This window comes from Acinonyx jubatus, chromosome E1, assembly GCF_027475565.1.
Source record: "Acinonyx jubatus isolate Ajub_Pintada_27869175 chromosome E1, VMU_Ajub_asm_v1.0, whole genome shotgun sequence".
NCBI classification, from domain to species: domain Eukaryota; kingdom Metazoa; phylum Chordata; class Mammalia; order Carnivora; family Felidae; genus Acinonyx; species Acinonyx jubatus.
Window position 1 is genome coordinate 48233268 of NC_069397.1, and position 14360 is coordinate 48247627.

Below are 14360 nucleotides of genomic sequence, written 5' to 3' on the forward strand. Positions count from 1 at the left end.
AGAAAGCCTCGAAAGCTTTGCCAGACAGTTCTAACAGGTGTGTTGCTGAAAGTAAAAAATTGTAAAACAAAAAATGTGTGAAAGAAATCAAAAGACCCACCACTGAATTCTTTCTTGAGAAAGTACTGGAAGCTCTGTCGGCCCTTGGGGTCTCGGATCAGTTCACTGAAGTTGAAAGCCCATCGCTCCACCCGCATCTTGGTTGGGATTTCCACCCTGCAAAGATGATGATCTGTAAACGCACCAGACACAATGCAAGACAGGGGCCGTGCCAGGGGGTGGCCCGGCTGGGGGAGAGGGGCTTTAGCACCCCCCTAAGTTCACGAGTCCCTCCGCCCAGGGCTCAACCCGATCCTCCCCCCTCAATCCCTGCACGAACGTACAATACAAGTGATCCCTCGCTAGGAAAATGCAGCCTCGGACAAGTCCCCTGGGGCTCTTATGGAGAGCGGGTGGCCCAGAGGCGAGAAGGACGCCCACATTCAACAGCCTTACAGTCCGGCAAAGGAACACGGATGCGCCCTCCAAGGCTTGTGGAGACTGGCCAGCAGAGGGCCAGTCAGGCTGTCACACCAGACCAGAGAGGAAGGATTTCCAGAGCAGCACTGGTGACGCGAGCTGTGGTCACTGCCACCCCTCCCCACGCCCCTTCACCACCGGCATCTGGTGGGAGGGAGTCTGTGGTTCCTCCTTTACCTGCCCTCAGGCCCCGAGCCCCAGGTAGACCCTGTGGTCACCGATGGGCCCTCTCCCAAAGCATCCTCCAACATGCAAGTCCCACGCCCCCTCCGTGTTTGGAAGGGTCTCCCAGCTCCCAGGTGGGACATCTGAGCACAGCTGGCTGAGGCCTAACATTCCAGAAAATCAGGAAAAGGGTTGGCTTTTCTTCCCATTCCTTATGAAATTCTCCAGAACCCGGCACAGCCCCTTGGAAACAAAGGCTTCCAAGTCCACGACCCCGGCCCAAGAGTTCGCATTTCTAACCAGCTCCCCGCTCGTGTTGCAGCTGCGGGTCTCAGGACCACACTGGGAGCCACACTGCTCTAGACCAGTATCACGAATCCCGGCTGTTCATGAAAACGAGTGGGAGCTTTTCAAAACCACTGGTGAGGATACGAGGGTAGCCCCGGCCAATTAAGAGGCTGCGGGGGGTAAGGGCTGGACATTGGGCTTTGTTTACCTTTTGGTTGTCAAGCCTCCCAAGGTGATTTTAATACGGCTTTCTGATCTAGACCATTCAGAACAAGGCTTCCTGTTTTCAACGGGCACCATTGACGGGCGGAGGCTCCGGAAAACCACCCTACAAACTAGAGCCCCCAGAGTAGGAGGGAAGCCTCTCCGGAAGGTGGTTCTAGAGTCTTCGGGTCTGCGGTTGATATTGGTAAACAAGTCACCCCGAACTCCAGATGAGTGCCCCCCTTAACCCATCAGGCCCCCACAGCAGGGCCAGGAGGAGGAGGTGGAAGGATTTCCCAGCTACGTCTGCTTCCCTGGCTGGATCTGTGCTCCCTGAATGTTCCTCGTGCCTTACGTGGCAATGGCCTCGGTGGTGACCTAAACTGTGGTACGCACCTGATGCTGTCTATCTTCCCCATCACCCCACCTGCCTCATCCACTCCTACAGCCCCTTCCTTCTTCCTCTCTTCCTCTACCTCTCCCTCTGACGTGATCGTTACACCTTCTCTTCTTCCTTCATTGGCCGATGCTCTCCTGCATTTCTGCCTTTGTCCCTCTGGCAAACAACAGGCTCACATAGGCACAATCAGCAGCGACAACTGCTCAAAACTCACAAACAGAGCCACGGAGTGAGTGATACGATTGCCAAGGCAGGTGCAGGGCCCCGCCCTCCAGGAACCTGTTCTCTAATTAGCCGTCGAAAAGGCAAAGCCGTAGAGATGGTCGTTTTCTTTTCAAAAACAGTATCTTGTTAATATAGAGTTACCATTTGACCCGGCCATTCTACTCCTAGGTACATACCCAAGAGAAATGAAAACATACGTCCACACAAAACCCTGTATGTGCATGTTCACAGCAGCATTACTCATAATAGCTGAAAGACCAAAATAACCCAATGTCCATCAACCGATGAATGGATAAAAAAGTGTGTGTCTTTCCAGTGAATATCATCCCTGGATGGATGATATTCATCCATAAATAAGGATGTATTATACACTATACAATACAGATAAAACCTGAAAGCATTATGCTCAGTAGAAAAAAAAGCTAATCACGCGAAAAGAGACCACATGTTATAGGATTCCATTCACACGAAATGTCCAAAGCGGGCAATTGCGCAGAGACAGAAGATACTTTTGTGGTTGCCTAGGGCGGGAGGGGTAGGGGGGGGAAGGGTTCTTATTTGGGTGATGAAAATGTTTTAAAATTAACTGTGGTGATGGTTGCACGACTCTAGGAATACAGTAGAAACCACCGAACTGCACGCTTTAATTGGGTGAATTGTATGGCATGTGAATTGTAACTCGAAAACCTATTTAAAAAAAAAAAAAACCACCAATGTATCAAATACATACAATTTGGCATTCAAGTCCCAGAACTGGGTGTCATCTGTTATCCAAGGATTGCTAGGGAGGCAGCCTGACATGATGGCATCATTGGACAGAAATTGCTCGCTGTATTTGACGATCCTGAAAAGCAAACGGAAAAGGATTTCCTAGAAGTTCAACACCCAAGAGACAAAATCAATACTCAGGTTGATTGACCAGCCTGCCCTCCTTCCTCTTTATCGATTTAGTTACATACTTATTACTGTCTTCTTAGAAAAACGCTCTAATAGCCCTCGGGAACGGCAGGTATTCGACGGGATCTGGTCCCGGCCCTACTTGGGAGATGAAACACTGTCTCCCCATCCAATCCCTTTGCAGTCTCTCTCCTGTACCTATTTCATTAAAATAAAGGCTCTTTATCTTTTATCGTGCGTTTTCAAAATTCAAAGCCGACGCCATGTGCCCGTATTCGAACCAGTGTCTCGGCACCTGCTTGGAAGCATGAGGCAGCCATGGTCTCTCTGAGATTCTGCTGCCACGTCAGGTTCTATCCTTTATCAGGATAATGCATTCATCCTCCAAAACCTGTGGGCTCACTGAGGTGTGAAGCCCAATTTTGCAAATGTGAGCAAGAACTAATTCCTTCTATGTGAGTTAGACCTTCTTAGCCAGCACATTTCCCGGTGTTCGGGCAGTCTGGAAAAGCCTGCTGTGCCTCTACCCCTTAGGCGGGGAATCGTATCCACGGTGTACATGAGACACCTGCCGCGAAGTCTGCCCCCAGCCACGAGATTTTGATAGAACGGAATCCATGCCCTAGAGATACACCCGAGCATGAGGTGTAGAGTTCTGTGCAGAACTCGAGCCCCTTGCTTTCATTTCTCCCCAGACCCTCCTATTTCTCAGCAAGACCCCTACAGTGGAGTCACTCAAGGGAAGAACAAAGAAAACTACGTCACAGGTCCAAACACAAATGACGTCATACAACGGTAACGAGGCACTAAAACAAATAAAAATTAGAAAGTGGGGGTAAAAATATCCAACAGCCTTCGAGTCTCCTTCAATGTTCTTTCTGCTTGGTTTCATTAGATCGGGTCTCCGGAACATCGGAGAAGATGGTTTTTACTTTGTCATGAAACAGGGATGATCATTATAACCCAAGGTGAATGTCCACTGAGTATAGGGGTCCACTCCCATCTGTGACGGAGCTGCAGTCAGAAGTCATTGAAAAATGTGGGTGAGGTCAGGGCACATTTTATCAGGCAGGTGGTATGTTTGCAAACTAGGGATTGGGGAAGGGGTAAAAAAGATATTTGAAGATTTTTCAAAGAGACTAACCCCTAACAGTACTGGAAGAAAGGCACTGGACAAAACACAACGCCTTCCATCTTGAATAGTACCATTACTGAAATCTTACACGGCCAAAATAAATGATTAGTCACACTGTGCCCCCGCCCCCCAGAAGTAAGCCAAGTCCATTTTCATGTGTGCAGGAAAATCTTAGAGTTAGCAAGGTGGGCCTATAATGAATTCCACATCTTAAAAGGACAAGTGCTTACATTTGGGGGGCACTAAACCCTTTTGTGTCTCCCAAATAATATCCTATGAGGGACTGGATCAAGGTACCCTGAATGTTCAATAAATAAAATGTAAATTTCCAATTTATCATCACTGGATTTTAAATCAAAGATTAACAATGGACATTTGATAGTGCGTTGAATCAGTAAACATAACTCAAATATCTGTAATAAGTTCGAGTGAATAATGATAGGAACACAGGCCACTGAGGAGCCCCAAGGAACAGTTCATGAACTTTCAACTCTTCCCTCCTTCTCAATCCTCACTTTAGTGGATCCCAAGAAAGACGAGACTTGTATAAAAACGCCCATTCCTGATCTTGGCTAACCCAAGATGAGACCTGGACACTTACACAGACTGAGGAACCAGGAACTTAATCCTCAAGGGACTGGTTTTGTCCCTCAGAGTTCCTTAGGCTCTTATGTCAACTCATGACTGCTCAAGTTTGCCTGAAAGTGGAAAGTTCTCCTCTTGCCCACCTCTTGTTCAAACCTCAGCAAGACCAACTAATTAGGGACATACCCTCCAAGGGACACCGAAGACTTCACCGTGGACCTCATTAAGGCCTGTTGGTAATACATGATCTGAAAAAGACACAGTGGTTAGAAGACGTCCAACTTCCCCACCTTGAGTGTCACTAACACTGGCACTTCCATGTGGCCTCCAGAACCAGGAGCCATTTATCTGTCACAGCCCCCGATTCCATCCCCTCAAGCCACCCACCTTGGTACTAACAGGACACAGGCTCACAGTAGACAGGTGACCCCAAGCTCCAAACTAGAGGCCTCTGCAGCCCATCATGTATCAGTCCGGGAAAAGGCACCAATTGAAAAAGCAAAAAGTTCTAAGGAACATTAAATCGAGACATGGGGACAGATGCTTGGCTTTTCCCTCAGGTGCTCCTGGCTGACAGAGCAGGTCTAACCTCAACAGCCAACGCTTCCCAGGGCTCTGTCTTGTGCCCTGGTCATGAAATTTGCCAAAATGGGTAGTGTGCCTGTTCAGATTCTGAATGTCCCCCTAACTGTAGGAGCAGGGGCCGGGGTGGGGAGGCAGACACTGTGGCATTCACTCCCACGTCCCTCAGATCTGTGCCTTCTGAGGGTGTCTCATATCCCAAGCGTCGGCACCAATCCATGTAGATCTTACAAAAGAATCTTTGTCATTCTGTGCTGCCCATTACTTTGGAGACAACTGTTTGAACATTACACGTGGTTTTTCATTTCATTACTGAGGGCAGAACATAAAGCCAAAGTACATACAATTTGTGAGAGGATTTAAAAACCAAACTTCCCTGGGACTGGGAAACTAATTACCTCTTTTCTGACAGCAGTGATTGTTTGTTTCTGTAAAACAAAGAGGCAAAAACCATTAAACAGCTGCCAGTAAGTCATTATAGTTCAAACGCCCATTTGAAAAATAAAAATCCTTGCCCATGAGAAAATTGTTTCACCTCTCCTTCCTTAAAAGATAGAATTTCCCCATCACTGACACCTCCACCCTATTCTATACAACCACTGGAGAATTCATTCAACTAAGGCTTTGGTGAGGGAACAGGTATGATTTACTACCATAACTTTCTTTTTTAAGTTTATTTATTTTGAGGTGGGGTGGGGGGCAGAGAGAGAGAGGGAGAGAGAGAGTCCCAAGCAGGCTCCATGCTATCGGCACAAAAGCCCAACATGGGGCTCAAACCCACAAACTCTGAGATCATGACCTGAGCTAAAGGCAAGAGCCAGACACCCAACCGACTGAGCCATGCAGGTGCCCGATATACTACTATAACTTTGCACTGTTCTCCCAAAAGCCAAGATGAATTCAAGACTAAGTTCAGGGATTCGACCCAACCTACCATAGTGCCTACAGGGCCATCTTAAATAGAATGCGACGCAAAGACAGTGAAGCAAGTATGCGGCTTGAATGTTTATTTCTTTTCTCACAGGAGACTGCTCTGAATGAATGGTGACCTCCATTCCTCAGGTATTCATAACAACTTGACCGATACAAATTGGAAAAGAAACAAGCCACATGGCCAAACATAAAGTACGTAACAAAAAAACCTGAGACCAGCATCCAAGGAAGGTGAGTCCCAGAGTTGAGCTGTAACGTGGACGATCATGTCGGGCCCCATCCTCTCATTGAAGCTGCCAAAGCAAGCTCATGCCTGGGGTGAGCAGGGCATCCTCTCTCTGGATTTTTTGAGATGGAGCAGAGAAAGCCTGGCTCCCAAAAGGGACTCCGTGTATAGAGTCTTAGAAGCTCCTGGAAACTGTTACCATTCAGATCTGTCTCCTACTGAAATGCTCTACAATCTGACATGCTTCCTTAGTATCACTTTTCTGCTCGGTGCAACCCCTGGGAGCTGGGCACAGTTGATGATTCCAGTCTCAGTTTTTTGAGATTTGGTTGTGTCCAGGGGCTGCTTGGTGCTGACACCCATACCTTAAATTGATCATCTTAATTTCTTGCTGCTATCATCCAAGCAACTTAACACAACCAGATCTTCACTGGAAACAGAATCAGAAGTCCAAGGAGGACACTATTTCCACTAGCCAGTTAGCAAAATAAGTACTGGCCCATGAGCCCATTGACAAGGAATGAAGGAAGGTCTAATCTGGAATGTCACATCCTTGTCTCTCCTTTCTAATCCATGCTGGGTTCCATTCTGCTTCATTAGATTGCTTTCATGTAATGAGCTTTCCCAGGACATCCTTTTTCCTGGGTGGGGGAGTAGGGAGAGTTATCTCAGAAAATTAAAGGTAGGTCTCTCCGTTTTGGACTCACATGCACCCTGACTTCTTCCTTCATAGCACTTACCACAACTGTAATTAAATATTTATTTGTGTGATTCTATTTCACATATGTATCACCCGCCAGGCACCATTAAGAGCAGGGGGACCATGTCTGCCTCTAACATAATTTCTGGTGCAGGTAGATGTTCACAAAAACATCAGACATGGATGCCTGGGTGGTTCAGTCTGTTGAACATCCAACTCTTGATCTTGGCTCAGGTCATGATCTCAGGGTTTGTGAGAATGAGCCCCGAGTTGGACTCTGCTGACGGCACAGGGCCTGCTTGGGATTCTCTCTCTCTCCCTCTCTCTCTCTGTCCCTCCCCTGAGTGAGTCTTTCTCTCTCTCCAAATAAATAAACTTTAAAAACAAACAATCAGAAAAATGATGGCTTCCATGTTCTTGGTGGCCCAGAAAAATGGAGATGTATTCTAAGCTTAAATTAGAATACAGTATTTTTCCACCTAACATGTTTGAGACACTCCCCAAATGGTCCCTATTTTGGTAACCACACCTATTATCTGTTCCCATTGTCTCCTAACAGGAGGCATTGTTTTAGAAGACTCTCATTTCAGGTAGAAAAGGACCCTGGGGTCAGAGTGGCTTGGCATCCAAACATGATACAATCAGAATCTCTTGTTAGAAGTGTGCTAAAGTAGACTAAGAATAACAGCTACTGGTCTACCAACGCCCTGTGTTCAAAGCGGAAGCTAGCTGTTTGCATAATAGCAACCAAGTAGCAATTCATGCAAGGCAATTTACATCTTCCTGATCCCTTACAAAGTTTAAGGGAGGCAGGTTCCATCATTCTGAGTTTCAGCTGAGGAAACCGAGGCTATGAGATGCTATAGGGCAACTGTCTCAATATCTCCTGGTTGGTAATTGGTTGAGCCAGGATTCAAACCTAGATCTTCCCTTTGCAAAGCTGAGGAGTGATCTTGGAGAACCAGAAAATAGATAGCCTACTCTCTTCACCAGTTCCTTCTTCGCCTTCAAGCGACAGGTGCTACACAACGGAATGACTCTGGCCGGCCATTTAAGTTAAAACCAGACAAAAAGAGAGCTAAAGCCCCCATCACAAGATGAAACAGAAAGACAGGAAACACTCTTTAATCAACACTAATGACAGTAAAACCAACTCCCAGCTACAAGATAAATAAACTCTGGGGAGCTAACACACAGCACGGGGACTATAATTAACAATACTGTAGTCTATACTTCTACGATGCCGAAGAGAGTAGATCCTAAATGTTATCACCACACACTCAAAAAAACCATACTTATGTGAAGGCACGGAGGTATTACGTAACCTCATGGGGGTCACAGTTTTGCAATTCATACCTATTTCTAAGCATCGCATCGTACACCTTAAATTCATATACGTTATATGCCCATGAAAGCTAAAGGGGAGAAAACCACTAATGACGGTAAGGATCGCGATCATACGAGGCCTGGGTTCAACAGCCAGCGTCATAAACGGCCTCCTGCAAAGTGCCCCAGGCCCAAGGTCAAACTCCCTGCAAGCACGGGGCTCCTGAGCACACAGCAACAAAAACTCAATGAGCCAGATTCTCAGTCCGCCTGACGTTCTCCGTTCTCCCGGATCCCCGAGGAGACGTCCCTGCAAGTCAATCCTTTTCACACACACTCTCAATCTGAGCCCGTTTTCTCAGTCTTCGGTGTGTTAAAAATATTTCATATTTGAATTCACTTTATTTGGTTTTAATTACCCCATTAGGGCTCCTGCCTCGGTGGTTCAGTCTGCTGTTTGTTTTCTGCTTTCCAGGACCACCAGCCACCCTCTGGGAAGAGCACAAAACCTGGGGCTTCTCCACCTCTACCTTGGGTTTCCCACATGGATTTTACTGGTTATTTCTAGCTTTAAAAATAGCTTTCCGGGGGCGCCTAGGTGGCAGTCGGTTAAGCATCTGACTTCAGCTCAGGTCACGATCTGGTGGTTCATGAGATCGAGCCCCCCGTCGGGCTTTGCACGGACCGTGCGGAGCGTGCTTGGGATTCTCTCTCCCTTTCTCTCTCTGCCGCTGTCCCACACTCTCTCTCTCTTTCTCTCAAAATAAGTAACAGCTTCCTCTTGACGGATATAAGAGTACCTCTGTCCTGCTAAGGGTCTGTCTACATTGGGATGGTACAGGAGAGGGTTCTGAACTTTTCTAACAGACAGAGAGAGAGAGTTCGGGGAGAGGGGTAAGTCTTAGAAAATGGTATGGACTTTCAGATCAGGCCCAGGTCCAATTACAGGTTCTGTCACTTATTGGCCATATGACTTCGCATGAGTTATTTAGCACTTCAAAGCCTCTTTCCTCCCTTGTAAAAGGGGATTAAAACGGGGGGGGGGGGGAGGGGATTAAATGAGATAATACACACAGGTGACTGGCATACAGGAGAGGCTCAACATCCAGGGGCTCCTGACTGGGGTTCACACACTACTGCTGACAGCTGGCATGGTATGGGGTTACCCCAATCACAAGGTAAAGGACAGGGTGCCCATCAATATCTGGGACATACTTATGCTAAAGAAGCTATCTGTTGTTTATCTGAAATTCAGATTCAGCTGAACACCCTGTATTTTTATTTGCTCATAAATATCTCATAAACTGGTCAATATCATTATTACTTAGCCAAAGGCCATTTAAAAAAAAAAACATTAAAGGGGCACAGGGGTGGCTCAGTCGGTTAAGCGTCTGACTTCAGCTCAGGTCATGATCTCTCAGTCTGTCAGTTCGAGCCCTGTTCTGGGCTCAGTGCTGACAGCTCGGAGCCTGGAGCCTGCTTCAGATTCTGTGTCTCCCTCTCTCTCTGCCTCTCCCCCACTCACGCTCTGTCTCTCTCTCTCTCTCTCAAAAATAAATAAAACATTAAAAAATGTTTTTAACATTAAAATGAAGTTATTAAAAATACACACACACACACACACACACACACACACACACATTTCTAAGCCATTCAAAGAAAACCACTTCCTGGCAACATAAGACATAAACATTTTTTTCTCCCTGTAATTCATGCACAAACCCCCTGCTTTCTCAACAGTTGGCCCTCCTGGTGGGAAGTCACTTCTTTATTCCTCATCCGAGTGACACATTTGCCTACAGGAAGATACTCTGCCTAAGGAATCTTCAAATGTTATGCATTCTTGGAATTCTAACTTGTTATTTTTCTCCTGTGGAGCTACCCAAATAGGGACACATCTATAGCCTGTTTACACAGCTCTGTGGCCAGCTTGCTGGCCTCAAAACCCGGGTTTTGGCTGCAGACAATTATCAGGCCATGCCCTGAAGAGACCCTGGGGCCGCTGCAGACGGGGAGGTGGAAAGGGAGGAGGAGGGGCCGGCAGGGACCCTGGGATCAGGCAGCCAGGCAGGAACACACAAAGAAACAGAGGCGAGGGTCTGGCAAGCCACAGGGTGAAACACAAGATGGGGACAACCGTGAGGAATCGGGGAACACAGGCATTAAGAGCAGGGAGAGGGTCAAAAGTCAGCAACCAGGAAGTCTGGGGACTGATGCAGTTAATGCAGAGCAGACGAGACTAGAGATGGGAGGCGGCTACCGGCCAAGGAGACAAGAATCCCAGGTTGCCACCAGCCCTGCCTCGGACTTCCTGACCAGGCGCAGATTACACAATTTGCAGGGTCGGGTGCAAAATGCACACACGGGGCCCCTTGTCCGAAGAAAGCATGAAGAACTTTAAGGGCACCTGGCCCACCGGGAGCTGTCCGCCAACATCAGCCACCGGAGCGGTCCCTTCCAGCCGGCGCCAGCCATGAGAAGAAAGTCGTTTGTCCCCGGTCGGTGGGAGCAAATGGGGGCTTTCTCTCACTGAGGGCTCCAGGCTGAGGGCTCTGAAGCGCAGAGTATTTAACCCTATGGAGCCACATTTCTGTCTTTCACCCCAAGACTGGTGTGCACGCCAGTGTGAACAGTGCTGTTCAGTGGCCTAGACAAGAGAGGCCTCCCCTTCCCACCGGTAGAAACAGAAGACGGTGTAAGGGTGGAAGAGGAAATTGGCTAAGTACAGCCCCCGAAAACAGGGTCTAGGGTCTAGAGGACCCATAGATTAGTCCACTCACAGCATGGCGGCAGCTACCATAATGACAGCTACTATCTGTGCAGTGACCTCTACGTGGCAGATACCATTCTAGACACTTCACGTAAGTGATCTCACGTGATCCTCCGAGGAAGGGGCTCTTGTTATCCCCATTTTATAGGTAAGGAAACTGAGGCTCTGAGTGGCTCAAAAGCTTATCCGAGATCACATGTCCAGGGAGAGGCAGGGCTGGGATTCACCCTGATGTCAAAGCTCTCTTCAGCACGGCGCACCGGTCCTCATCACGACATGACCATCGTCACCCTGTCGGGGTCAGGGGAGGAAGGGGCAGCCCCGGGCACACCACTGTTCACGGCCTGGCTACTGCCCGGCCGCCATGATGTCTCCTCACTGAAATAAAGGGAAGATGGGGGCCGAGTGTGCCACAAGGTATGGGAACCGAGAGAAGACACGCTCTCTGGGTGCAGCCCTTGGCCCACAGCCAGTTCCCCCCAGGGCTGGGCAGCCACACCAATCAGAGGCCACCAGCCTAAGGAGGTGGGGCACCCAGAGCCCTAGACACCTGCCAACCTAACAGTTTTCTTTCTTGTGCCTGATGCTGTTCATTTCTTTTGGGTTATTTGCCTCCATTTAAGGAAAACAGGTATCTTTTCTAGAATCCACTAATTCTCAGAAATGGCCTCTCTCTCTTCAAACCAGCAACAAGAGCTCTTCTCTGAAATGAGACACAAATCTGAAAGCCCGAGGCCTCATGGAGACACTTCACGTTCTTGTGACCCTCTCCCCTCAGGGCAGATCAGCCCAGAAAAACAGGGGACGTTCAGTTAGATGGTGGGAAATGTCGCCAACAGATCCAACATGGCGCCAGCCTCCATTCCCCGCCACAGCCGGGCCTCACACACGCCGAGGCTGGCTGAGCAGGAGGCCCTGCTCGCACGAGAATTACGGTTTTTTATTCTTCTGAATATTCCAGAGCAGCCAGAGTGCAGACAGGACAAAGAGAGCTGGTGGGAGAGAGAGAGAGAGAGAGAGAGAGAGAGACAAGATGAAGGAAAAACAAAGTGAAAGAGCCCCCGTGTCAAACATGCCCATGGTGAAGACAGCCCTCAGCCTCACACACCTTCTGGCTCTCTGACTCTGAGCTGAGAGTATTGCTAGCATCTGGCTAGAAGTGGGTGGTGAATGCCAGAAGGCAGGCTCTCCTCCTGGCCCGACCGCCCGTGAGCCGAAAGATGCTTCCTCAGAGAGAAGGGGTCTGGCCAGGCTCCTTGAAGTTACCCCCAAGGAGCACAGAGGACAGAGGACCTCAGCTCCTCTGCTGTCCTCCCAGAGCTGGAATCAAAGGCCTCCCACATCACAGACACACACACACACACACACACACACACACACACACACACACACACACAGGTGAGCCAATTCCCAACAGCCCAGGGTCAGAGAACAGTGATGCACTTTCCACCCATGCCCTCCCCTCCTCCACACCACAGAGGTTTCTAGAACTGCCAGTTATCCATTTAAAAAAGAAAAAAAAGCACATCTTCCACCTCAGTTCAGTATTTTCCTTGATAATTCTGTTTCCATAGCAACCCAGCCTACTAGGCCTCAGCAATTATCTGTCGTCTGATGAGGGGAATGTGGAAAAAGCCGTGAAGGCTGACAGTGCCATATATGTGTCAAAGGAAGGGTCACTTTAAGTTGTTGACCAAGGGACCTAGCAATGCTCCAGGGGACACAGCCCTCTGGGAACTCAATGCCCCCTCTCCATGTGGACCCCATCCCTAAACTCAAACCTCTGTCTCACGCACTGGTGGTCCCCACAGCCATCTTGAGTTCCAGGTCCCTTTTTCCTCCTTTCTGGCACATTCCCCCCACCTTCCAACTCAAGACTTTAGGCACCACCAAGGCTTACACGTGACACACGAGGCTAAAACAACCCCTTGCTGCCCAAGGACATTAGAAGGAGAGCAATGAAGCTGTCTAAGACGAGCTTAAGTGGGTTTCAGGTTCCATGGATCTCAACCGGGGCCATCTTGTCCCTCAGGGCACCCTGGACAATGTCTGAAGATACGTGTGATTATCAGGACTGGGAGTCTGGCAGGGAAACGCATGGAGTTACTGGCACCCAGGGATGCTACTCAACATCCTACAACACGTAGGCAATCCCTCAAGGAATTATCTGGCCCCAAAGATAGTGCCACGCTTCATGCTCGCTCTTTCAACAGCTTATGCCCTGCATTTCTTTAAATAAAAAATGGCCAGGGCGCCTGGGTGGCTCAGTCGGTTGAGCGTCCGACTTCGGCTCAGGTCACGATCTCACAGTTTGTGGGTTCAAGCCCCGTGTTGGGCTCTGTGCTGACAGCTCAGCCTGGAGCCTGCTTCGAATTCCATTTCCCTCTCTCTCTGCCCCTCCCCTGCTCATGCTCACTGTTTCTCTCTCTCTCTCTCTCTCATAAATGAATGAATGAATGAATGAATGAATGAATGAATGAATGAAATTTAAAGATAGATAGATAATTGTCATAGAAAAATGGCCATCCATCATAAATGGTGGCCTATCTGGGAAAAGGGTCCTTGCAAAACTAACAGCATAAGAGAATCTTTGCAAAGGCCCCCACCCTACTACTGAGATGCAAAAGAAAGAGTGACATTCTAGGTCACATGGATTAAGGTTTAAATTCAAAGTTGATTCAATGGTTTTGAGCCTGGGGCCTCTAGTCTCCAGGGGGTCTGGGACCTGGCTGAAGTTGTGTGCAAAATGTCTGTCTGGGCATCTTTGGGCAGAATGGGTTCATAACTTTCATCAGGTTTTCTTTAATTTTTTTTATGTTTATTTTTGAGAGAGAGAGAGAGAGAGAGCCAGGGAGGGGCAGAGAGAAAGGGAGGCACAGAATCTGAAGCAGGCTCCAGGCTCTGAGCTGTCAGCACAGAGCCCGATGCAGGGCTCAAACCCACGAACTGTGAGATCATGACCTGAGCCGAAGTCAGACGCTTAACCGACTGAGCCACCCAGGCACCCCACTTTCATCAGATTTTCAAAGGAACTGCCTTGTAAAAGTCTGAAGACCAACCACCTAGATCCTATTTGCACTGACCTGCACTCTACATTCTCTCATCTCCCATCATGCGAGACCCATGGCCTCCCCCCTTCCCAACACTGGTATCACAAGATATCTCTTGGTAGCCTTAAAGGGGAGATATCATTGCCCCAACAGACAAAAATAGGCAATAGACATACGGACACCTTCCCAGCCTAAGAACCTGACCTTGGCCCTGCCCAAAGTATGCAGCAGAGACCTACCTGGTTTACCTGAACTTCATTCGGATTCGTCACTCGGTCCAGGCCATAGTCCAGCACATTGTTCATTCCCGGCTGAATGGAATAAAAACAACATAGGAACCACGACTGGAAAAGCC

General features: G+C 48.5%; 1 protein-coding gene across 2 annotated transcripts in view; it reads right to left on the reverse strand.

Moving 5' to 3' along the window:
• RGS9 (regulator of G protein signaling 9) overlaps positions 1-14360 on the reverse strand; it is a 72622-nt gene that overhangs the window by 24578 nt on the left and 33684 nt on the right. Inside the window, exons 9-13 of one of the 2 annotated variants that reach the window (XM_015072649.3) lie at positions 14254-14316; positions 5399-5428; positions 4605-4666; positions 2532-2645; positions 101-216 (exon numbers count right to left, since the gene is read on the reverse strand). In XM_015072649.3, the coding sequence (XP_014928135.2) occupies positions 101-216; positions 2532-2645; positions 4605-4666; positions 5399-5428; positions 14254-14316 (385 nt within the window). Of the gene's footprint in view, positions 1-100; positions 217-2531; positions 2646-4604; positions 4667-5398; positions 5429-14244; positions 14317-14360 lie in introns of both variants that reach the window. The other variant, XM_015072648.3, reaches the window with a different exon arrangement.